The sequence below is a fragment of the Papio anubis genome, chromosome 2 (assembly GCF_008728515.1).
Source record: "Papio anubis isolate 15944 chromosome 2, Panubis1.0, whole genome shotgun sequence".
Classification (NCBI taxonomy): domain Eukaryota; kingdom Metazoa; phylum Chordata; class Mammalia; order Primates; family Cercopithecidae; genus Papio; species Papio anubis.
The window spans coordinates 121,063,018-121,089,902 of NC_044977.1; the positions used below are offsets into that span (position 1 = coordinate 121,063,018).

Genomic DNA, 26,885 nt, shown 5'->3' on the forward strand with positions numbered 1-26,885 from the left:
TAAATAGCTATACTCTACATAACTCCCAACCTAACAGTTTATTTACTGAATAGGGGGTTGCTAATCTTTCTTCAGTATATCAAAGAGTACTTAACAAAAAACAAAATAACAATCCAATCTAAATCCTTCATCCTGGGTAAGGAGTAGAATAGAAGGAAGGGGTTATGTGCCAAATACTTTTAATAACTTTTAATAAATAAGTTGACTCACCTATTATTTTCACAGCAACCTTAAAGTTTTTCTTTTTTCTTTTTTGAGGTAAATATCCCTTCTTACACATGCAGAAAGTGAGGTAAAAATTAACTTGCTCAAAGTTACTCAGCCAATAATTGGTGGAGCTGGGGTACAAACAGGCAGTCTGGCTCAAGTTTGAGCTCTCTGCCACTGTCACATTACTCCACAGCCTCTGTTTAATGTAAGATCACAACTAAAATAAGAGCAGCTATTCAAAAGGTGAATTATATAACCCTTACAACAATATTAAAAAGCAACTGGAATTGTAAAACAATGTGTATTGAAGGGCATAAAATTGTACTGTCAAGAGTAAATCTAAGAAGTTCTGTAAGTACAAATCTGACAGACAATTTCAATACACAATCTAATAAAATATTGTATGCCCACGTCAGAGGAATAACACTAACTCTTGAAAGATTAAGAACAGTATAATTAGAAACTTCTACTGATCTTAAGACCTAGTCTGATCTGTCTGAACTTGAAATCTGCCTCTTTCTAATTCCCTTCCGTACCCTGTTCAGAACTACTTTATTTCTGCCAAATTCCAAAATTCCAAATTTATTGATCATGTGTGTCTTTTTCACAGCATTTAAAAAGTTTCCAGAAAAATTTTAACTTGTATAGCTCAAAACACCTGTAGTGTAGGCCAATAAATCGATAAACTTGAAAAAAAAAAAAAAAGACGGGGTAAAATGGAAGAAAGAAAAAATCATTCTAAGCAATGAAATAGTAAGGAACAGAAAGGCAATGATGAGTGTAACAATTTATGATTATAGTAACAATTTACTACATGTGATCAATTTATGAGGCCTTATGAAGGTTTCTCAGCACATCAGCTGATGAGACGACTAATAAATATCCTGAGTCCAAGATGTTCTACATAATTAATCCTCTTGGCAAAGAACAAGAACCAGGGAAAATCGCAAGGAAGAAATGCACAAATGACATGCATGTGGAGTGAGGCAGGGATGTTATGTAGGTTACTATGAGGATGACACACTGGCATGTGAAGGGTTTCTGGGCGCCACCAGCTCGTTGCAGCACCAACGAGGTTGTGGTTGTTTACACCACGTCGCCTGGAAAAAAGCCGGCAAGCTTCAAGTGGACTATTAAGTTAAGAATATTGAGGGGAAAGAAGGGCAACGCAACTGAACATCTGGATGAGCAGATCGCTGCCTAGGCCCCGAGGCAGCTGACCAAGTCCAGATCATTCTCCCTTACGGTCTATGCGCACAAAGGACCAGCTGCTTTAGGTCAGTCCGCCGCCTCCTACTACCCCAATTACCGTGGCCTTAATTTCAGGACAGCTAAGGCCAGAGGATGGGGTGAAGGGAGGGGAGGAGCCCCGGGAAGGGTCAACGTCTGCGCCCCGGACGAAGCTGACCTCCCAGGTCAGGCCCGGGACGGCGCGACCACAGGAACTCCGAGCCCACAGCCGCGCCCTCGCAGCCGGATTCCGAGCGCGGCGCCTCCCTCCTTACCCTGCTGCTCCACCACCACCTCTGTCTCTGTCTCCGCCGTCGCCAACACCGCCCCCGCCCCCCCGCCCCAGGCCCCTCACAACGACGCAGCCTGCAGCCAGCGGCCTCGCGGCGGAACTCCACCCCACCACACCTCGCCCTTGCTTTCGCTCTCCCTTTTAGGGGGCTTTCCCCGCTCCTTCCACTTTCCATCGTGCTGAAACCCCCTGCCCAGAGCTCGGCTTTGCTACCTGGATCCGCTTCTTGTGTCTCCTGCGTTCCGCCATGTTGGCCGCTCCGCCCGGTTCCCTCTGACGTGGAACGAGGAGGGGGCGGTGGAAACCTCGCGAGAGCGCGCCCCGAAGCCCGTTATGTAACCCGCCGGCTGGCGCCCCGGGAATGAGGAGGTCGGCCAGCCGGCTGGGCCTGCGGTCTTTGGCTGTGCCTTCTCTGCACTCTGCCCTCCACTCCTGTTGTGCGGGAACTGGAGAATCGTTAGGACCTGGAGGAAGCAGAGAAGTGGATCAGAGAACAGGAGGGCTGGGAAGAGACCTGGTTTCTCAAACCTGACTGAGCATCTGAATCACCTGAGAAGCTATTAAAATGCAGATTCCCCGACCCCACCCCCTCAGAGTCAGAGTCTGTGCGTTTAGGGTGTGGCCTTTCTCAGAGGGATCGACTGAGACCGAATCCTAGAAGTCTTTACCTGAGGCAGTTCTTCCAGTGTACTGTATATTTCATGACATTCCAGGTAAATTTTGATGACACGACCGAGACCGTTGAGTGGCAGAAATATGAACTGACTTGTCTAAGGCTCCACAGGTGGTAGATGGCAGAGCCAAGACCTGAGCCAATTATCTTTTCCCCTGCACTGTGCGGGGTAATACAGCTCGTTTTAAACAAGCTGGTGTCTCCATTCCGTTTTCCGTGTTGCTTCTCACAATTCACCGTTAGAATCCAGAAGTAAGAGAACCCAGGGAAGCGTAAGGAAGATGAATAGGACAAAGATTCTAAGAAGGTGGGAAGGAAGAAGGCTGCAGTCTATTTCAGGTCTCGTGAATTTCGATCACTGTAGCCTTTATTGTTATTTTGGAGCCACTTAGATCAAAAGACAAGGAGCTTAAATTGCTGGTAAGTGCTTAGATAGAAATTCCCATGACTGACTTTATGGAAATCTTTAAAGCGTTTTTAATTGTAGAAAATTGGGAAAATTCAGAAAAGAAAGATGTTCTTTCTTTCTTGTCTTTTTTTTTTTTTTTTTTTTTTGAGACTGAGTCTCGCTCTATATTGCCCAAGCTGGAGTGCAGTGGCTCAATCTCGGCTCACTGCATCACCAAACTCCTCTTCTCAACTGATCTCCCTCTTCAGCCTCCTGAGTAGCTGGGACTACAGGCATGCACCACCACACCTGGCTAATTTTTCCTTTTTTTGTGGAGACGGAGTTTCCTTATGTTTACCAGGCCGGTCTTGAACTCCTGGTCTCAAACGATCCACCTGTCTCTGTCTCCTGAATAACTGGAACTACAGGCGTGAGCCACTGTGACCGTTCAGTTTATTTTCTTATATTATTTATTCCGACTTTGTGTGTGCATGTGTGTTTGTATTTATATTTTTTCCTGTTTCCCAAATTGAGATAATATGCAATATGGCAGCTGCTTTTTTCATTTAATGTTAGGTCGTAAACGTTTATTATACCATTAAACATTTTTTCCAGGTTTCCCATATTATATATCTAACCTAAGAGCAATTAAATGTGTAAGTAAGGCAAATTGCAGCATCTTGATGCCTAATTTTTTAATAAAGTAAGATTGCTGAATTTTTTTTCTTTTGGACTATGCAGTTCTGGTCTCAAGGGAGTCATTTAATTCCTTTCTCCTCTATAATCAATAATTTGGGTGTGTGTATAGTCAGAGATGGGGTGAGAAAGAAGTAATTATTCTTGCCAATTAACCCAAAACATAATATAGAATATGAAATGTCTTTATTTCCTTCAATCCCTCTACCCACCTAGAATGATCAATCTGTTTTGTGCTGTTTTATGTGGAGAACACTGGACCATTTTATAGGAGACCTGGTCTATAAATGAAAATATTATTGCATTCAGTAGGTATTGAGTGCCTACTAGATAGATGTCAAATGTTAGGTTAGGACTATGGTGGGAAATAAAAATCCTTTATGGACAATGACTCACCCTCAAGTTACTGCCTTACTGTTTTCTTCAGCAGAGCTTTAATTTAGTGTCCTCTTGTTCTCACTGTCATTCACTCCTTAAGTCTACAACAATTTGGTTTCTACCTCCACCATCCAGTAAGAATTATTTTACCTTCTCTCAGCTAGCATCTTACTCAGTATTTGACAATGTTGACTGTTCTTTACTTCTTTTCCTTCTTTGGCGTGTATATCAACTTCTTTCCGATTTCTCGTTGGCTTCTCTCCTTTTACCCAATTCTCAAATGTTCCTGGCCACCGTTTTTATATGTTCACCTTCCTCTTGTCTTTTCTATTTGTGCATTCTGTTTACAGATTAATTCCAGAATATTGCATTCATGTTTAATTCCAGATTTCTTCTGGATATTTCCACTGAAATCCAACTAAAAATCACCATTTCCCCAGCAAAACCTGGCTCTTTTATTATAAAACCCAAATAACTGCATTGTTGTTCACTCAAATACTAATGCTAGAAACCTTGGATGTATCCCAACCATGCCTTTCTGCCAGTCAGTCACCAATCCTGTTGATTCTACAGCTGAGATGTTTGGAATTTTTCCCTCCCTCATCATTCCCAATGCCATTGCCTTGTTCAAATCTTCATCATTAGCTATGTGAACTAGTATTGCAGTGGCTTCCTAATGGTTCTCCTCACTTCTATGCTCTTTACACTCCAGACCTTCTATTCGCTTGTTAAAAATCCTTCCATGACTCGTCATTGTGTATAGCAGCATGAATGATGGCTAATGTTCACACATATAACCTCAGATTTCTGGGTCAAATTTTCGGTCTCCTTTCCATTTAATATTTATATAAAAATAGCTCAAATCATCTTCCCAGCACACCATCTGTATCATTGGTGGTGGTAGTAAGGAGTTTCTCCTAGCCACTTCTAGTTCCAACTTGGTTTTGAATTTGCAATTTTACTCTTATTATTTGACTGTTATTTCTCTCCCAAACGAGGAGTATTTTTTTGTTGTTGTTGTTGCTGAAGACAGTTTCTTGCTCTGTCGCCTAGATAGGAGTGCAGTGGTGCGATTTTGGCTCACTGCAACCTCTGCCTCCCGGGTTCAAGGGATTCTCCCACCTCAGCCTCCTGAATAGCTGGGACCACAAGTCGTGCCAACACGCCCACCTAAATTTTTAAATTTTTTGTAAAGACAGGTTTCTCCATGTTGCCCAGGCTGCTTTCTAACTCCTGGGCTCAAGCAGTCTGCCTGCCTCAGCCCCTCAAAGTGCTGTGACTACAGGCATGAGCCACCACACTTGGCCCCTGTTTTCTTTTGCCAAAGCAAAACTATTAGTTACAAGAGACTTTACTGGAGGTTTTTGAGGAAATGAGTTATATTTATTCATTTATTAAACAAATGTTTATTGAGGGCTTATTATGTGCCAGTCCATGTTCTAGACACTGAGGATATACTAGTGTTCAGGAGGCAAACATCCTGCCCTTTTGGAGCTTATACTTTGGGAAGAAGAGAACAGACTGTAAAACACAAGAAAGCAGATTATATGGTACAGTCATCCATCAGTATCGGCTGGGGATTACTTACAGGACCCCTGTCAAAAACCTGGAACAGTGAATGACAGTGAGTAAATCAGGATTAGTTCTAGATTTTTCATGCTTAAATCTGCAGATGCTTAAGTTCCTCATCTAAAATGATACAGTATTTGCATATAACCTATGCACATTCTCCCGTATACTTTAGGTCATCTCTAGGTTACTTATAGTACCTAATACAATGTAAATGCTATGTAAATAGTTTTTATACTATATAACTTTAAAATTTGTATTATTTTTATTGTGGTATTGTTATTTTCTGTTAGTTTTTTTCCCCAAGTATTTTCAATCGGTTGAATTAGCAGATGTGGACCCTCGGATAGGGAGGGCCCACTATATGTTAAAAGCCTTAGGAGAGAAACAAAGCAGGGTAAAGGGACTGCTTGCAGTGGGAAGGAGGGTGTAATTGTAACTTAAATGGTCAGGGCAGTCCTTTTTGAGGAGATTCACTTTGACCAAAAAAGGCATGAAGAAGAGGGAGCAAGTCCAGTGGGTATCCTAGGAAACCGTACTTAAAGTGGAGTGAAGGGCATTTACAAAAGTCCAGAGGTGGGAGAGTGCAGGTGTGTTTGAGGAATAAATAGTATGGAGGTCAGTAGCTGAAGCAGATTCAATAGAGGAAGGGGAGTAGGGGATAAGATCAGAGGGAAATGGAGCTAGATTGTATAGGGTTTTGTAGGCCATAAAATGAGGGCTTCAGAGGGTGTGCCACGATGGATTAGGGTTAGAAGAATGACTTAAAATGACTTCTATTTAGAAAGGATCCTGATTGCTGTGTTGTGAATAGACTGTGAGAGGAGATACAGGGATAGAAGTGGGGATTTAGTAGGTTATTGCGGCAAACAGATGAGAGATGATGGTGGCTTAGACTTGGGTGTTTGCTATAGAGGCAGTGGGACATCTTAGATTCTGGTTATATTTTGAAGGTAGAGGCAATGAGATTCTGAATATGAGGGAAAGACAGGAATCAAGGATAACTCCAAGATTTTTGGTTTTACCAACCAGAAGAATGGAATTGTAACTTACTAAAATGAGAAACATAAGAGTGAAAGAAGTTTGGCATGAGAATATAGAAATTTGGTTTTTGGTGTGTTAATGTGAACAAGCCTAATGGACATCCAAGAGGAAATGTGGGTTGCACAGCCAACTATATGAGAAGTAGAGTTCAGGGAGAAGTCTTGGCTGGAGGTATAAATTTGGGAGTTGAATGGAATCAGAATATGTCACCCCCAAATATGCCACTTTGGCATAAGGATAATTTTGATCTGAAGGCAATTGAGAAAATCAGACACAGTAAGAGCTCTCTGTCCTTATCTGCCTAAAAGAGCATAAATTCTCACAAAGGTGTCCCCATTCTTCTCCCATACCAAGACAAGGAAAACACCCCTTATCACCAGAAATGGAGACAGCACCAAGATGAGTCTGCACAAAGAAAACTTACTATAATCCTTATCTGCCATTAGTTTCCCCTATATTTTTACCTTCTCACAGTTTGCCACCTCTATAAGCCCAAACCGCCTTTTCTTTCTTTAGTTACTTCTCCTCAATTTATCATCCTTCGTTAAGATGGCATATAAGCCCCGAAGTCTAACCACTTCTTTGATTTTTCACTTATTTTCCATGAAGCCTTCATGAATGGTAAAAATATTAACATCAAGTAAAATTGGTATGCTTTTCTTCTGTTAATCTGTCTTTTGTCAGTTTAATTCATAGGCCTCAGGTATAGAACCTAACAGGATACGGAAATGTTTTTCTTCCCCTACAGTTGTCAGTGCATAGATGGTATTTAAGTCCAAGAACCTGAGGGATCACTTGCCTCCCCCCACCCTCCAGAACATCTCACAGGCTTTTGCTTTTCATCCCACCTCTCTAATCCTTTCTTCTCAGTCTTTCTTGCTGGGTTCTTCTCTTCTGCTCTTCCTTCCAATGTTAGAATGCTGATAGCTTTCCTATCTATTTATATGCTTTAATCCATAACATAGAGCCCACAACTTAAATAAGGAATATTAGGTATTGATATTTAGGAGTTCCTTGGCCATCCCTGTAGGCCCTCCTCATGTCCTTTCCCACTGCTTCTGACTACCTGCCTACTTTTCTTCACTCACTCTAGAATACTGCCCACCCTTCTGAATCTCTTCTCTTTGCCCCTGGGCTGTCACTACTCCCTAGGGTTGCCTCTGAAATTCAGAACTTTCCTTGCTTTATACAGTAGACAAATTGGGCTCTTTACTCTCTATTGGATTCCTTTGGACATGTTTTTGTAAATTAAAGAGATTCATTACCATGTTGTACTCAGCAAAGCATTCTCCAATCTAGAGCTCTCTCTGGAGGACTGATGAATAGGTAGGAACTTGAAAAATTCAGTTTCCTGGGAACTTCCATCTCAGTAAATGGAAGGGGATAATATAGAAATGTATTCCTATTGATCAGACTTATGCAAGCTGGGAGCTGATAGGTTTAGTTTTTTTGTTCTAAATAATAGTTTCTCTGGGTCCATTTTAAACATATATATGTGACAAAATCAAAGGGAAAATTCTGGGGAACTAGAGCAAATAACGGACAGACGTTTTTTGGATGTCGTTTTTTAAAAGCATTTTAGAATATGTAGTTAATGTTAGTGATTTAATGTTATCACAAAGAAAAAATAAATTTAAAATAGATCTAATATAAAATGCAATGAGTCTAATATTATTTAAGAGATAAATTAATATTTTAAAATAAGTTGATATTTTCAAGAAATGGCGTAAATTTAGCCAGGCATGGTGGCATGTGCCTGTAGTCCCAGCTACAGGGAGGCTGAGGTGGGAGGATTGCTTGACCCCAGGAGTTCGAGGCTGCAGTGAGCTGTGTTTGTGTCACTGCACTCCAGCCTGGGGGACAAAGCAAAACTTTGTCTCTTAAGAAAAGAAAAAAAATAAATGGCATAAATAAGACAATAAGTATATACCATTGAAAAATAAACACAAACACTGTTTTGAAAAAGTGTAACAAATTTTAACTTGCTAATATTAGACTAAGAATATATAAAAACAGTCACTTCATCTTCTTAATTAAAATGGTAATTATTTTGTCATTTTGAACAGAAAAGGTAGTGTGAAGGACCATGTGCCACGTTGGGCCTGCCTGAATAACTGCCAGACCCTACAGGACTAACCTGCTGGGGGAATCTCTACCTTTGGAGAGCCAGGAGGCCACCATGACAACACTGAGTTCAGTAGACTCCTAGGAGAGCTGTGATCCAATTGCCAGGAAGCCAGGATCAGAAAGTTCTTGCCAGCACTGCTGCCATTGCCTCCTACTCTCACAAAGATCAAGACCGCACGCTAGAGTGATGCTGTGGAAAAACCATCTCCATGACCTTGCTGGGCAGCAGCAGCAGGAAGATGGCCTCCTCTTCACATTTGTCCTCCTGATATTCTACCAGTGCATCTAATTAGAATTGGAACTCTAGTTGAGGGAGTCTGGGAAATGAAGACTAGCTTTCCATCTTTTGCTGTGTGCCAGTTGACCACATCTAATATCACTGTCTTCTTTCTTAGAGTAACCACTTCACTCCTACCTTTTCGCCTTCCTAAAGAACCACTGTGAGACCACTCTTCTCCTGTCACTCCCCTACCTCACCATGTATGCTTCCACACCTACATTGTTTTCTTTTTTCTTTTCTTTCTTTTTTTTTTTTTTTGCTTCTCCTTCCCACCTGGCCTATCCTTCAAGGGTCAGGTTAACATGTTACCCCCACAATGGAAGCTTCTCTGACTTATTTCTTCAGCAAACTCCATTGACCCTTTTTCTGGGCTCCTACAACATTTTGTAAAAGTCACTGCTATAGTACATATAATTAACATCATAAGTTGTTGTTTTTCTTTCTGCCAGACTGTGAGCCTTTCAAGGGCAGGTACTATGTTTTAGTTTTCTGTTCTCAATGTCTAGTCCGGGGTCTGGCTCAGAGTGAATAAATGTTGATGGAGTGAATAATACATGATGAAAATGGCATAATCTTAATCCTCTGGAGCTTTAGTAAGTGAGGGAAACGTATTTATAAGGCAGACAAAATTCTACTGGGAAGTCTTCATCATATCCCAAAGGCTCTCTTTTCTATATAGTCTTCTGTGGAATTTAGAGACAACCAATTTGACAAGAGGCTACCCTAGATTTGGTTGAGGAAGCCCTTCCCTGTGAAAGAAGAGAGATTCTGTGAATTAGTCATTTGCCTAGTTTCCTGTAAGTGTAGACTTACCTCAGAACAGAGACATGTAAGCATCCACCTCTCAACCTATCTCCAATCCAGCTATTTGAGAGGAAGTATATGGTTTGGCAAAGCTAAATCTCCAAAACGAAAACCTCTTGGGCAAGTAAAGGCAGCTAAACCTCATAAGTTGTTAGTATACCCAGACTTTGTTTCTGTGCAAGCCCATCTATTAAGATGGACAGGCATGATGGCTCATGCTTGTAATCCCAGCTTCTTCGGAGGTTGAAGTGGGAGAATCTTGGTTGAGCCTAGGAGTTCAAGCTATGATAGTGCCAGTGCACTCCAGCCTGGATGATAGTGAGATCCTGTCTCGAAAACAAAAACAGAAGATGGAAAGGGGAGTGGGATGGCAAAGGTCAAGAAGGAAGATTCAGCACAGAATCCAGGGAACAGAAGTTATGAGGGCCAAGGAAACCAGGACTTCCAGACCTGGACCTCACTTGCCGATTGGGAGAAAAGTCCTCAAACCTATTCCTTCTTACACTGGCCTCAGATGATTTTCTGACAACTCTTGTGCTCGTGTGCTGTTGTTCAGCTGGTGTTTGATAATGTGAATGTGTCTGAAATGAAAAGAACAATAGGCCAGGAAACCTTATAGCCTGGATATTTTAACTTTTAGGTAAATATTTAAATAATTTGGCAGAGGCTGTTATAAGTAGTAATTATAGGTCTACCCCTAAATTAAGGCTACTAGTTATTCAGTTATTTTTCCTTGAGTATTTATATAAGAAACTACTAAACTGTAACATTTTATAATATTCTGTGACATATAAGATGTTCCGCTTCCTGTGGCTCCAGTTATTCTATCATTTTTTTTTGTTTTTATTCTACATATTGCCTCTAGGTTATACAAGTTTTTTCCTTCCCCTGGTAAATGAAATCACTATATTTAAAGTGGTATATTGGTATATTTTAGGGCAAACAGCAAAATAATAATAATAATAATAATAATAATAATAATAGGTTCCTTACCTAAGCTATACCTCCTAAGGAAAGGGATTTGGGGGGTTCTTGATTTTTCATCTGCCAAGTAGAAAACCTTTTATCCATTTTCACCCAGGAATTGACAATCTGAAGGTCACTGTATTTGGTGCTCGATTGTCATAATGAAATAGTCCCCAGCAGAGATCTCTTCAGATTATTGCAAGGGCAAACCAGGATTACTGAAATATTTTCATGTACAATTGTTATACTGACCTTCAACTTCTGATAATAAAATAAATGCTGAAATTTTAGAGTGTGCTTTTAAGAAATGCCTGAATAAGCCTACATTTGACTAATCAAAGGATAAGTTTACTTGTCCAGTTTTAAATTCAAGCATGAATATAATTTTTGTAATTAATATGTATTTTCACACTCTTTACAAACCAATATTGTAATAAGTGAATTTTGCTGTCATAGTTTTTAAAATTTATTTTTATTTTTCCCAACTTGTCCTTTTGAAATGCTTTCAGACTTATTGAGAAAGCTGCAAAAACTAATATGAAGGATTTTCACATACTCTTTACCTAGCTTCTACAAATGTTATATTATATAACTATAGTACCATTTTTTAAACAGGAAATGAACTTAGTAAGTAATCTATAGACCTTATTCAGATTTTGTTAGTTGTCCCATTAGTGGACTTTTTCTGTTCAGGATCCAGTCCAAGCTCACCAGTTGCATTTCGTTTTCATGGTTCCTTGGTCTGCTTTAATCAGAGACAATTCCTTAGTTTTTCTCTTTCATAACTTTGACTCTTTGAAGAGTACTGGCCAGTTATTTTGCAGAATGTTCTTCGATTTATGTTTGATATTTCCCGATGATTTAATTCAGGTTATACATTTTGTCAAGAATATCATAGAAGCGAGATTGTACCCTTCTCGGTGTGTCTTGTCGGGAGGAATGTGGTTGATGTGTCTCATCATTGGTAATGAGGCACTTTGATCACTGAGTTAAGATGGCATCTGGCAGGTTTCACTGCTGTAAAGTTACTGTCTTTCCTTTGAAATTAATATGCATCTTATGAGGGGATACTTTGAAACTATGTAAATATTCTGTTTTTCATTATACTTTTGTCTATCAATTTTAACATCCATTAATTATCTCTGCCTGACATAATTATTACTGTGGTGTTTACCAAATTGTGATTTTCTATTTCTGTCATTCCTTCTACATTTATTGAGATACTACTGTATGGAAGAGTTTATTTACTCATTTACTTATTAAATTATCAATTTGGCCTGATCCTCTAGAGACTATCAGAAGTGGTTTGTGAGTGAGAGTCAACATGGTGACTTTTGTGTACTGCACTTTCCAGCTCACCCCATGAAACCTGCTCCCTTTTGTGATAACTGTGCAGCTAGATGATTTTGGGGGTGAGGGATGGGATGGGGGTGCAGTGTCTGGAAAAGAGCTTGTGTAGTTTTGTGGAGAGAACCTAAGGAACATCCATCTACCATGGTTCTGTTGGCATCCAATGATTTATACCAGGGGTGAACAGCTTTCCAAGAAAAATACTTTGAATTCTGTGAAAGCATATAAAACATGGTCTGATGGACTAGTGTGGTCCTCATGGGGGCAAGAGTTTTGGGAAGAACAGTGTGGGACATAAAGAGGAAGGAGCACTCTGTAAGAGAAGAAGGAGCCCAGCCTGGCAAGTTAGACCCAGAAATAGAGCAAGGGCTTCAGACTCTAAAATCTCAGCAAGGAGATTTTAGGTTGTTGCTATAGAATTTACCTCAACACAGACTTCTAGCAGTAAGTATTACCCTTGGCAAAAGTCATTTAGCGTATTAATTAAAGGAACTGTGAGAGTAAATGGTCTGATACATTAGATCCACACAACCTTACTGTAGGACCCTGTACTGCTGTACCTGAGTGTAATCTAGATGGGGTATTGTCCTTTTCATTCTGTAAGGTCAACTGTTTGGGTCTGTAGCCTCAAGGACATTTCAGTTCCAGCTTTACCAGTACAGCTGCAGGACTGTAGCTCATTGACACTAGATGTAGCTCCAGGCATTGTTGAGTTTCCACTCCACCAGTAGATGGGATAGCCATGGGCTCAGGAGTTGTTTCAGTTCTGAGTGATACTTCTATGGAACCACCTGCTGCAGAGGCTGTGGAGTCCTAGTTCAGCTCACCAGAGTGGGAAATAATGACAATGACTGTCTCATAGGCACATGTAATATCCTTGAAGTTTTTAGCAAATTTACAGAAATAGGGACACTATTAAACATTGGATCTCTCAAAAAAAAAGGCCCTTGCCAGATGACAGCCCTTTGGCCTTGGACTTCCCAGCCTCCAGAACTGTGAACCAATAAATTTCTGTTCATTATAATAAAAAAAAATGGATCTCTTACATACAGTTAAGCAAGTAGGAGGGAGGGTACTATTGAGGCTTAGATATTAATATTATGTTAAACAATTTTAAATTGGGAGACCATTAGGCTGGAGTGGTTTCAAGTAGGTTAAGTTCCTATATAAGTAAACTGAAGCTCAGTATGAGTGTGAGGCACTCATATTGCTGGAAGAGTGTAAATGGGTGCAATCTCCAGAAAATGCAATTTTGCAACATCTGTGAAAATTTTAATTACATAAGCCCATTGGCCCAAAATTCCACTTGCAAGAATGTGTCCTACAGATATGCCTGTACCCATAATGAAATTGTATACACCTTACATGATAAAGAGATTGGAAAGAGCCTGAAAAAGTCTGTCAGCTGGCTAAATGAGACTGGTTAAATAAATCATGATAGGTACATATAATGGAATGTCATATAACATTTTAAAACAGTGAGGAAGCTCTATAAGTACTGTTGTGAAATAATCTCTAGATATTTTAGGTGAAAAATTTCCAATGTAGTATGTTAACATTTGCAATAAAAAAAGAGGTTAAAAAGAATATATGTACATTTTTGCTTGTTACAGAAAGGGATTTAGTGGCAGGAGGACAAAGTCAGAACAGAGGTTTTTCACTGTATACCTTCTTGAGCCATGCATGTAACCATATACCCTAATTTTTTTAACTACAAAATTTAAATTAAAAAATAAAAACACAAAAACCCCGATGCAACAGCAGCAGCCACAGTGGCTGAAGATGAGAGGACTCCTGTGCCAGCCAAGGTGGAAGCAGAAATTACTCCCCAGTCCCCACTGACTGCAGGAACAGGAGGGCCACACACCCATTTGGTGGCCACAACATTGAAAGCTGAGACAGCAGGACTGGTCTGGACCTGAGGAGTCAAAGACAACACTTGCAGCCAGGCCTGGCACTTGCATAGGGGCAAAATGTCCCAAGCCAGAGGAAATGAGTAAGAATTGGGTACACATCACCTGTATTGGGAATGAACAAATGTGTTCTGAATATTTGGAAAAAGCAGACATTCTAGGGGTAGGGAGTTCTAAAGCGTTGGTGCACTTGAATGGATAAACTTCCCAGAGCAGAGTTTTCCAAGCATGGCTCCCTGTGGTTCACCTCTACCAAGCTTAAACTACCTTTCGCTTAGGCAGAGTGAAGAGGCACCTCAGCATAACTCAGATCACAATGGAAACATCTCATTTCTTAAAAGCTGTCAAGGAATTGGTGTGAGGTTTAAAAACGTCTCTGAGCTTGATGGAAGGAAGGTAGGCGGTGATAGTTCATGCTCCCTTTCCTCCAGACACTTATCATTTTCCTTTCTCAACCTGGTTTGATATTACGATTTCTTTTGCTTCATTTGTTAAGTTCTCTTACAGTACTTGTTCACAAGTGAGTGAAAAGCTGTTCTCTGCTCATAACCTTGGAAATTGGGGAGTGTTTCGGAAATGACACAACAGAGCATTAAGTCGTGAAACAAGAAAGGGAACTTCAGATAGAATTACAACAATCATTTGAGAATCTCACTGAGAGCTAAAAAAAGCCACACACATACAGGAGTGTTTTTAAATTTTTTTTTTTTTGTACTTTGTTGAGTTTCCTGCTTTCAGTTTTCCTAACTTAGCCACAGAAAGTGTAGGCATGAAAAACATATTGGCTGGATTTCCTATAAGACTTTCGCGTTTTAGAAAACAAGGAAACAAACTCAGATTTTGTCATACTAGCACCTAAGGCATAGTTCTTGCCTCTTTTCATTACTACACACACTCACATACACCACATACACACACATACACATACACGCACACACATATGTTTGTGTTTGGATAGATAGAGATATATGTCATAGACTATTAACTGCTAGGGATCTTATAGATCATAAGTTGATGTCTTCATTTCAGATATTAGAAAATGGAGGATTAAACAAGTAAAATGAGTAGAATGACCCAGTTGGAATTTAAATCTAGATTTTCTAGCTCCTAGTGAAGGGCTCCTTCACTTCTGAAGCCCTGCCAATGGGCTTGTAAAGTCCCTCTCCTTTTAAGGAGTGTTCCCTTGAACTTAGTACGGTATTATGGTTTCTTGATGATTCAGACAAGTCCTTGACATGGTGTTCCTTTGGCAGGCACATGGGAACAGAATGGTGTAGCAGTTGCTGTATTATCTCTAGTAGCATGTGACAAAAGAGCTGTTTTGGACATTCAAGCATTCATCTTTTTCCTGAATATCATTTACTCATGCATGTAGAACCTGTGTTAGGTTCTGAGGTGCAAAGATACTTAAAAGAATATTTACAATAAGATCCCAGAGGGGGTGAGAGAGGAATGAGCGATCATTGGATATACACCAAAATATTAACCACAGTGGAATTAAAGGCTACACTTTCCCATCTCCTTTTTTTTTTTTTTTTTTTTTGTTAATCTTAAATGTCTACGTTCTGTATAATGAACATTCATTGCTTTTAGAATTTAAAAAACTTGGCCGGGCACGGTGGCTCACACCTGTAATCCCAGCACTTTGGGAGGCTGAGGGGGGCGATCACCAGGTCAGGAGATCAAGACCATCCTGGCTAACACGGTGAAACTCCGTCTCTACAAAAAATACAAAAAATTAGCCGAGCGTGGTGGCGGGCACCTGTAGTCCCAGCTACTCAGGAGGCTGAGGCAGGAGAATGGCATGAACCCGGGAGGTGGAGCTTGCAGTGAGCCGAGATCGCGCCACTGCACTCCAACCTGGGTGACAGAGCGAGACTCTGTTTCAAAAAAAAAAAAAAGAGAATTAAAAAACTTATTTTTAATTTTAAAAATTGACTAAGACACGTTATGATTTAAATATATTTGTCCCTTCAAAATTCAAAAGTTGAAACTTAACCCCCAAGTGGATGGTATTCAAAGGTGGGACCTTTGGAAGATGATTAGATCCTTGGGAGGCCTGAAATCAGATGTCTGTATTTTTTGGTTACATTCAATAAATTCCACTTATGATTTAGGCCAGTTTGAATTGGGTTTTGTAATAGTGTGTATGTATGTAAGTCAGGATCCTGGCAGTACACAAATGGCACACTTAATGACGTAACTGAGGAGATAGTGAAGATACAGGGATTATACACAGGAAGATACACACAGATACAGGGATTAAGAGAAACCCATGAGAACTATAAATATCAGGGAGCCTTCTCATCCCTAGGCCTGAAAGGACAAAGGGAAAAACTGGTTTCCCAGAATCTAAAACTTGGGAAGAGATGTGGCTGTAGCTTCAGGAGAGGGCTACCTGACAGGAGCTGTGGCCTCCATGAGCAAAGCAGCCTGGGAAAGCAGGAAGGGGACCAAGAAATCAACACTCCCTCCCCTGTTTCCTCCCACTCCTCAAATTCCTCTTGGTGGTTCCACTGGCTGACCTTGAGTGGAAGTTAGAGAGAGGGGAGGCCATTTGAACAGTCTATTGAAGTTAGCCTCTTGGACACTGAGCATGATGGAGACGGTGAAGAGAGGATCTGGAGGGGCCATGGAGAACATTCATCATCCTGTGATTCTAATACAGTCATGCATTGCTTAACAACAGGGATGTGTTCTGAGAAATGCCTTCTTGGGTGACACGTCATTGTGTGCACACCATAGTATACTGACACAGACCTAGAAGGTGTGGCCTATTACACACCTAGGCTACGTGCTACAGCCTGTTGCTCCCAGGTCACAAACCTGTATAATATGTTACTGAACTAAATACTGTAGACAGTTGTAACACAGCAGTATTTGTGTATCTAAACACATCTAAACATAGAAAAGGGACAGTAAAAGTACAGTATTATAGTTTTATGGGACTAACGTCGCATATGCAGTCTGTCATTGACTAAAATATCATTAAGTGGTGCGTGACCATTTATTTTTTACAAAGTACCCTGGTATACTAAAAAACAGTTGATAAAGAAATGACTATAATGATCATTACAACAGAGTGATTACCTTAAATTATTAAATCACTCAGTCCCACTTATTGAGCATTCATTGTTTTGAGCACTTTGAAATAGTGCAAGGAATTTAGAAGTTATAGTTGCTCATCTCAGGGGGATAACAACCAAAAAGGGTACAATGAGATATTATAAATGAAAAACAAGATTACGGGGTGAAAAGATCTTAAAAATTCAGGCTTCACGGGTGGACCAATCCATGTATTCAGCTCTCCTGGCCACAGTTACTGGGCACAAGAGCCAAAGGAGTCAATGAGACAGAGTGATTCCCAGGACTTTGAATCTATTAGAAGAGACATATGTTCTTCCCTTCTACTGTGTGCTTTGAGAATGTTAGGTCTGGGCTGCACTGGGCATTTTGGCACCCTGAGAGAAGGATCTCAAGCTGCTCTAAAGCCACTTCTACAGAACCTGAAGATGAAGTCAAAGGAAGGCAGCACAAAGAGAAAACTGGATCCTTGGTGACAGCATTTGAATCACTAGATTAACTCTTGCCTGAAGCCAGACATCTAGACTTTTTAATTACTAGACCCAGTATGTTTTCTTTATGATTTAAGTCAGTTTGAATTGGATTTTGTCATTTGCATTCTAGAACATCCTAATTAATACACCATCCAAGGAAACCAAGATAACGAAAACAAACTACTGTTTTTAAAGAAAATATTTTAATGTTCATGGAAAGTGAATTTTCACACAAATTATTGCATTTCATAGCATCCATCCAGATTTAGTCACTTTTTTTCATATACTAACACATGTAGGGTTTTTTAAAAAAAGCTCTTATACTTTTTTTCCTAAAAAATATTTATTTGTGTTTTTTCCCTAGACTGCTAAGCAGAAAAAAGCTCTTATTCTTATCCTTCATCCTAATTCTTAAAAACAAAGTCCTAATTTACAATTTCAGTATTTCAGTGACAGTAATCATAAGAAGTAACCCGATTAGACCATTCACTTTGCAAAATTATCTGTAAGGGAAGCAGTACTTAGAATACTTATTGTGGATGTCATTTGCCTGAAGAGTTGGTCAGTATAAATAAAGGCTGGTAAATAATATTTTTTTAAATACCTCTGGCATGAAAGTTGTCATAAATCCTGGAATAAAGACTTTTTTCCCCATATACTCCTAGGACTAAAAATGTTGCCTTTTAGTCCTGTTTAGAATTGTCTTTTGGATTTGCTGATAAACCCTCTTATGTCTGTATGACTTATACAATCAGATGTTGGCTGATGCATTCAGATCCCTGTGCTGTGAATCTTTATTTATTTATTTGCTTTCTCAATTAAATGAATGGTTTTGGTGACAAACCACTGGTGTTAACACAAACAGCTAAGCTGATCATTTAGGAAAAGCTCAACATTAAAGGATTCTAAGTCTATTGTTAGGCTACGGCAGTAACTCCAATCTCATTCACAATTAACCACTCAATCATCACCTAATTCATAAGAAAAAAAACTACCATAAATAAAAGTTCTTGACTGGGGGCAGTTGCTCACGCCTATAATCCCAGAAATTTGGGAGACCAAGGCAAGAGGATTGCTTGAGCTCAGGGGTTCAAGACCAGCCTGGGTAACATGGAGAGACTCCTTCTCCACAAAAAATGCAAAAATTACCTGGGCCATGGTGGTGCATGCCTGTGGTCCCAGCTACTTTTGAGGCTGAGGTGGGAGGTGGGAGGATTGCTTGAGCCTAGGAGGTGGAGGTTGCAGTGAGCGCCACTGCACTCCAGCCTGGGTGACAGAGTGAGACCCTGTCTAAACAAAAACAAAAACAAAAACAAAAACCACACATATGTTCTTTCTGCTGTTTGGAATTTATTTGTTTCTATTTATTCAGTGTTTGGGGACCTAAATATATGTCTGAAAAGAAAATATTGCTGTACTACAGGATGGTGATTGAAGTCCTGAAAATATCAGGAAACTGTTCTCATTTGTTATTTGTCAAATTGTGCTAGTGCTTTCTGTAAACACTTGTAATCTCTGTTTTTGCAGGTGAAAGAAGACTGAAGCTGAGTTCTATTATCAAAGCAAAGTGCTGTACTGTATTTGAAATAACTCTAGCAAATACTGTGCTTCCTGCATAGAACCTGTTGGATTACTCACACAAATGTCAAAGAACAGGTTGACATTTTAGCAAGTGATCAACCTGGCCCATATAGTTTTTACACTTTGCAGGGTTCAGAAAGCAGTCAAATGTTGTTTTTAGCCTATGATCCAAAGCAGCTAATGACAGAGTCTACCTTAGAACATAAACAGGCTTCTGATTTATAACACAAGGCTAAACATTGCCTTGTAGATATTGTGTGATGTGTCCAGTTACATTAATGAAATAGCTTTGCAACAGTGTGGAGTCAAGACTTAGGCTTAAAACAGAGAATTTGAGATTTAAGATAAGTCCAGAGAAGCAGCAGGATGGAGTGCAGATGCAAGAGAAAGGCTATGTCAATATTATATTATAAATATAGCTTATATTTATATTATATTATAAATATTTATTATAAATATAGCTCATAGACAGCATATCCTAGTGTGTGTCTGAAGAGGCCTGTGTCCTTGAGGAAAGGGGAGATTATGACCTTGTCCCCCAGTGTCATTTGCACAAATTCCTAGAGACCTTGGGGCAGTGAGTAGGAGATTGGTTGAGATGATCATTATAGGAAAATTGAATAACTTAACGTATGGATATCTTACTGTTACAGGAAATGCTTAGGAAGTGAGGTACTCTGAATTTAGAATGTGATGGCCTAAGGGATTCGGAGTCAAGAAGCAGGACACGGGATGAAGATACATCCGCCGTCAAGCTGGTCATTACGACAGGGAGAAATATCCTTCCACAGGGTGAGATTGGTGAGACTTCCAAGAGTTGAATGATGGTCCCATTGGACGAAACTCTTTGGGGTGAGTTTGCTTGTGTGGGAAAGACAGAACTCAGAGCCCTAATTTAGGCAAACTGCAAGATGGGTTCAGCAGGAGAAAGTGCCTGGAAAGCGGGAGGGACCAGGAGCCAAGTGGGTGACTATCTGCCAGGCGCTCTCCTGAGGGTACGCATCTTCCCTTGTGGTGTGACTAGAAAGAGGGAGTCCAAAGCATGGTCCCTTCTCCTCCACCTGGCACACATCAATGCTTCCCTCTTTTCCTGTGAGCCAAGATAGAAGGTCTGGTCCAGAATGGATGACATGGGTGGAGGGGTGAGTCAGTATTGCTTTTCATTTTGGTGAGTGGACTGTTTAAAAGATGGATGTCTTAGGGCAATAGGTAACATGGTTTTCCTAGCTTTGTTGTCACAGGTGATAGAAGCTGGACCATAAGTTAGGGTCACAGCTCCCTTGATTCTCCTTCTTTGTTCTCCTTCCTCTTTCACAACTCTCTCTCCTAGGTACTTTTAGTCAGGCTATAGATGGAATTTTGGGCATTTGCTCTAGAGAGAATTTTCCTGGGTAGCTTTTGTGTTAAACAGACTTCATTACACATTTTTCTTTGCTTGGGGCCTCTCTCTCCTGACACAGATGCACAGGTCCCTTGTAGCCCACAGCCCCCAGTGTCACACATTAGTGGCACAGGCTAGGTTTTGACATTGGTTTCATGTACCCAGTGAAGAGCACTTTCTCTAAGAACAGTTCAATGGCAGGACGTATATGGTTATGAGCACGGAGGCCTCCAGTGCTGGAGCATCCGTTGCTGATCCCCAGAAGGGAGACATACTCTCTTTTTGTGTTTCCAAAGGCATACTCTTAGGAGGCAGATAGAAAGATATACAGTTAAGAAGTAGAGTTTTTAGGTTCTGTTAACAGCTGGTTTATTACCTTTTCTGGAACTTTCTCACCCTTTCTGCAGTGAAATAGGCTATTTCTGTAGGTAGTAGTACACCTGTGGGGGAAAAAATGTGTGGAAACCTAGCTATTCCCAAAAAAGGAGCACAAAAAGAAGGACATCTGAGATTGCTGAATACTTTTTAGATGACAAAGAACTTAGAATGTTGAGAAGGGACTTACAGGGAATGGGCTGATAAAAGACTTGAGCGTCATCTAGTATTTACCCTTTTTTCCTCAAACTGGAGTTAGCTGAATACACACACACACACGAATATTGCTGCTTATGATAAATGCTCTAATCAACAAAATTTACTGGATCATAAGCTCTGCAAAGGTAGGGCCTGTGGTGTTCTCCTTTTATCCTTAGCCTGTAGCACCAGGCCTGGCACATAGATTCTTAGTAAATATCTACTGAGTGAATGAATTGTTGAACAGCTCGTACTGAAGAACTGATTCTGATAATCTGTGGAATACTTCAAAAGAGAATGAATACAATGCATATATTAAAAGAGGAGGCAGTCTGCAGCCACTGCCACCTCCGCCACCATCATCTATGCTGGTGAGCATCCCCAGGCAGCTCGTTGGAAGTTGTTTTCAACCATATCCAGCCCTTGTCAAATACATCCTATTTGTCACACATCCAATGTGAGGTCCCTTCAGCTATAAGGTGGGCACCATGGTGGAGAAGTTTGACTGTCTCTACTGCAGGGACCCCTTGCAGAGGAAAAAGTATGTGCACAAGGGTGACTACCACTGCTGCCTGAAATGCTTTGACAAGTTCTGTGCCAGCATCTGCATGGAATGCTGCAAGCCCATCCGTGTGGACTCCAAGGAGGTGCACTATAAAAACTGCTTCTGGCATGACTCCTGCTTCCACTGTGCCAAGTGCCTTCACCCCTTGGCCAATGAGGCCTTTGTGGCCAAGGACAACAAGATCCTGTGCAACAAGTTCGCCACTCGGGAGGACTCTCCCAAGTGTAAGGGATGCTTCAAGCCCTTTGTGGCAGGAGATCAAAAATGGAGTACCAGGGGACCATCTCGCACAAAGACTGTAGCAACTGCAAGCAAGTCATGGGGACTGGAAGCTTCTTCTCTAAAGGGAAGGACTTCTACTGTGTGACTTGCCATGAGACCAAGTTTGCTAAGTATTGCGTGAAGTGCAACAAGGCCATCATTGCATCTGGGGGAGTCACTTACCAGGATGAGCCCTGGCATGCTGAGTGCTTTGTGTGTGTTACCTGCTCTAAGAAGCCGGCTGGGCAGCGTTTCACTGCTGTGGAGGACCAGTAACACTGCGTGGATTGCTACAAGAACTTTGTGGCCAAGAAGTGTGCTGGATTCAGGCACTCCATCACTGGGTTTGGTAAAGGCTCCAGTGTGGTGGCCTATGAAGGACCATCCTGGCACTACTGCTGCTTCCACTGCAAAAAATGCTCCATGAATCTGGCCAACAAGCACTTTGTTTTCCACAAGGAGCAAGTATATTGCCCTGACTGTGCCAAAGAGTTGTAAACTGACAGGGGCTCCTGCCCTGTAAAATGGAATTTTGTTCTTTGTGTCCTTACTCTCTGCCCTATACCATCAGTGGGGAAGAGTGGGCTTTCCCCTCCTTAAAGGTCTCCTTCTGTCTTTTCTCTCATTTGACGGTATTACTCAAATAAGGGCACACAGTGATCATATTAGGATTTAGCAAAAAGCAACCCTGCAGCAAAGTGAATTTCTGTCCAGCTGCAACTAAAAACCGAAAACGTAGGCAGATTGACTCTTCTGCATGTTTCTCATAGAGCAGAAAAGTGCTAGTCATTTAGCCACTTAGTGATGTAAGCAAGAAGCATATGAAATAAAGCCCCCACTGAGATGCCTCTTGCGACTCAGCTGGGACATACCGTGTAGTCATGCGACATGCAAGAGTTGTAGTGGCTGCTTCATCTCGTCGCTCATCCTCTTCTGTAAACAGGAAAAGAACTTACTGACGTGCATGGTTTAACTTCCTCATCAAAACTCTAACCTTCCTTCTGTTCTTTTGTGCTTTCAAATGACTAATATGCACTTCCAGAAAATTAACATTTGAACTTAGCTGTAATTCTAAACTGACCTTTCCCCGTACAAATGTTTGATTTCCCCATGAGGCGTGTTTTCTGAGCGTTCCTACCATAAAGCATGGAGCATGCAGGTGATTTGGGAAGTGTAGGCAGATCTAAGAAAACGAACCTGTTTCAGAGGAACATTGTCACAGCAAATACTTCTGGAAACTTAACAAAACTAACCCTGCTGTCCTTTTTATTGTTTTTAATTAGGAATATTTTTGTTTTAATTGATAGCAAAATAGTTTATAGGTTTGGAAACTTCCATGAAAATATTGTTTATTTTATTTTATTTTTATTATTTTTTTTTGAGATGGAGCCTCACTCTGTCGCCCAGGCTGCAGTACAGTGGCACATTCTCAGCTCACTGCAACCTTCACCTCCCAGGTTCAAGCAATTCTCCTGTCTCAGCCTCCTGAGTAGCTGGGACTACAGGGCCGTGCCACCACACCTGGCTAATTTTTGAATTTTTAATAGAGATGGGGTTTCAACATATTGGTCAGGCTGGTCTTGAACTCCTGACCTCAGGTGATCCACCCACCTAGGCCTCCCAAAATGTTGGGATTACAGGTATGAGCCACCGTGCCTGGCCTGCATGAAAATATTTTAGCCCTTTCAGATGTTCCTGTAGTGTTGAAATTCATCCTACGGAAGTACTGCGAAACTCTACAGGCGGAGTTGAGCAGGTGCCAGGGCTCTCATCCACACGGAGATGACATTACAGAGCAGTGGCGAGTTGAATCCCTTGTAACGCAGTTGTCTGCTCTTTGTTCATGTGTTAATGAGGACCACAAAGTCCCTTCTATTGCGATTCCTAGGAATTTTCCTCAAAAGGAAATGCGGATTTCCCCCTGCCACTTACCTGAAATACAGGATCACCTACTTACTGTACTCTACATTATTTTACGATGTAGTATAATGAGACAATATCAAAAGTAAGCATGTAACGACAATGTGTACTAACATTCTTGTAGGAGTGGTTAGAGAAGCTGATGCCTCATTTCTACATTCTGTCATTAGCTATTATCGTCTAATGTTTCAGTGTATCCTTATGGAAATAAAGCAGCACATGAATTTAAAAAAAGAGTCCAGGAACTACAGAATGATTAACTTACTTTTATACTGTAAAAAAGTTAGTATCCCCATGATGTTTCCCCAAAATAGTTTGAAAATAATTAGAAGACTTATGAATTATAGTGTGCATCTGTCTTCTCTTACCACGGACTAAGAGCTAACATATCGACATACCTCATTTTACTGTGCTTTGCAGATATGGCATGTCTTACAAATGGAGGGTTTGTGGGAACCCTGAGTTGAGTAAATCTATTGGCACCATTTTCCCAACATCATATGCTCATTTTGTTAGCATGTTTTTAGCAATATTTTAAAATTAAGGTATGTACACTTTAAAAGAGATAATGCTATTGCACACTTAAACTACAGTATAGTATAAACGTAACTGTTATATGCACTGGGAAACCAGAAAATTCCTTGATTGCAGTGGTCTGGAACTGAACCTCAAATATCTCTGAGGTATGCCTGTATATTAAAAAGGTGGGAAGAATTTTTTTTTTACAGTAACCAGGTGTTTAATGCTTTTGTTTTGTTTGATGAGAATAACTTCTAGTGCTATGAAACAAATAGCTATTTAATTCAACAATCAGTTTAGTAAACTTTGTAACCCCAGTTAGCAAAATAAAGTCACCTATTAGGAAATGAGCCAAAGAGGAAGGTGAACTATTTTAGAAACGTAGTTTAAAATGTATATATAGTTCAAAAATCTAAAAGCATTCACATTTTTTCAAAATGGCATTCAATGATGGTCAAGTAAACTATTTCCTTTATTAGGGAGATGAGGTTCTCACACCTGCACAATGACATCCTGTGGCTATTATCAGACATATTGGAGACTTTGGACCTTGTGTTATGTAGAGGATTCCCTTTCCAGAGGATAGGCTGGATACGTACAGCAAATTGACTGCAACTCTCTATAAAACAGATCTTTCATATATCTGTAGTAAAATAACAGTGTACATATTTACCATAATGAGAAACTGCATTTGCTTGAACTATAATACATTTTTAGTATTAGTGGGCAGAGTAAAATATTCCATATATTTTAAATAACTAATGGAAATAATTTAATGGAATTAAAAAAAATTTCATGTATTTAAAAATATACTGTTGTTTTGTTTTGTTTTTGTTTTTGAGACAGAGTCTTGCTGTATTGCCCAGTCTGGAGTGCAGTGGCATGATCTTGGCTCACTGCAACCTCTGCCTCCCAGGTTCAAGTTATTCTCCTGCCTCAGCCTCCTGAGTAGCTGGGATTACAGGCATGAGCCACCATGCCCAGCCCTATACTGTTTTTTAAACATTGGTATCCACACTTACTCTATAACTCTTATAGCTATACATTGGCTGTTTAGTAAACAGATTTTTTAAAATTTTTATTATGGAAAACCTCAAATATATACAAAAGTAGAGTGAACAGAATAGTGAAACTCATGTAGTCAAAACCCAGCTTCAATAAGTATCAACTTATGACTGAACTTATTTCACCCATAGTCCCAATGATCTACCTACACCCTACCTACTCAATGGATTTTTGGAAGCAAATCCTTGTCATGATATTACTGGGAGAAACACTCTTTCTTGGGACTTTTTTGTTTCTACACATTTTGCTGGGTGGACCAAGAGACTGCAAGGCCCTAACTATTCTTTTACCAGAACCATTTCTCAAGGTTGATTATGCAGCTGGTAACCTTAAAAAATAGGTAATCCTTCCTTCCACACCCATCATCACCCCCAAACAAAGAGCAGGCTTGCTTACTGCTTGCTATAAAATTTGTGGTTTCCCCAAGTTGTGTTCCTCAGCTGTGCAACAAACCCAGTGTATGGGCAGGCAGGCTCTGGGCCCCTCTGTATTGCTCATGTAGCACCTGGGGGCAAAAGGAACCAATACACTTATGCTGATGTTCATGCTCCTACTGTGTCATAAGTAATAAAGTTCTTTGTCTCTGACCCAAGAGGCTCATGTGTTTTGCCAGTCTCCATAAAATAATAACAGGCTAATTTATTAGGTTGGAGGCAGAATCAAATCTAATCCCAGACACAACAAATTTTAGTATATATTTTTTAAAAATAAGAAGTCTTTTAAAAAAGCCCACAATACTATCATATTTTAAACAACAGTAATTTTTAATATCATTGAATATCCCAAATTGTGTCCAGATTTCCCTGTTTCATTTATTACAGTGTATTTGAAAAAGGATTTAAATAAGTTTCATGATTATATTGGGTGATTTGAATTCAAAAAATTTTATTTTAGTAAAATGTATTTAAAACTTGTAATTTTAACATACAAGTTGGTGGTATTAATTATATTCAAAATTTTGTACAACCATCACCCCTATTTCCAAAACTTTTACATCTGGGTGATTTGAATCTTAAGTTGTTTTTTTTTTTTGAGACGGAGTGTCACTGTGTCGCCCAGGCAGGTTAGAGTGCAGTGGTGAGATCTCGGCTCACTGCAATCTCCGCCTCCCAGGTTCATGCCTTTCTCCTGCCCCAGCCTCCCAAGCAGCTGGGACTACAAGCGCCCTCCACCATGCTCGGCTAATTTTTTTTTTTTTTGTATTTTTAGTAGAAACAGGGTTTCACTGTGCTAGCCAGGATGGTCTCGATCTCCTGACCTTGTGATCCGCCCACCTTGGCCTCCCAAAGTGCTGGGATTACAGGCGTGAGCCACCGTGGCTGGCCAAGTATCTTTCTTTTAATCTACAGGTTTTCTTTTTCCCATTCTGTTTGTCCTTGCATTTATTTGTTGGAGAAAATCAGGTCATTTCTACTATAGTTTCCCACAATTCGGAGTTGTACTATTTTTATAACTGCAGTGATGTTTAACATGTTCCTTTGTTCCCTGTATTTCCTGTAAATTGGTTTTTGGATCTAGAGGTTTATTTAGACTCAGGTTAATT

At 40.3% G+C, this 26,885-nt stretch overlaps 1 protein-coding gene and 1 pseudogene across 1 annotated transcript in view; one reads left to right on the plus strand and one right to left on the minus strand.

The window, feature by feature from the left end:
* Window positions 1–2,792, minus strand: part of SEC62 (SEC62 homolog, preprotein translocation factor) — a 31,318-nt gene extending 28,526 nt beyond the window's left edge. Inside the window, exon 1 of the mRNA XM_003894850.5 lies at window positions 1,946–2,792. Coding sequence (XP_003894899.1) covers window positions 1,946–1,981 — 36 coding nt within the window. The 5' untranslated portion in view covers window positions 1,982–2,792. The remainder of the gene's footprint in view (window positions 1–1,945) is intronic.
* LOC101026864 lies at window positions 2,722–23,055 on the plus strand (annotated as a pseudogene).
* The last annotated feature ends 3,830 nt before the right edge of the window (window positions 23,056–26,885 follow it).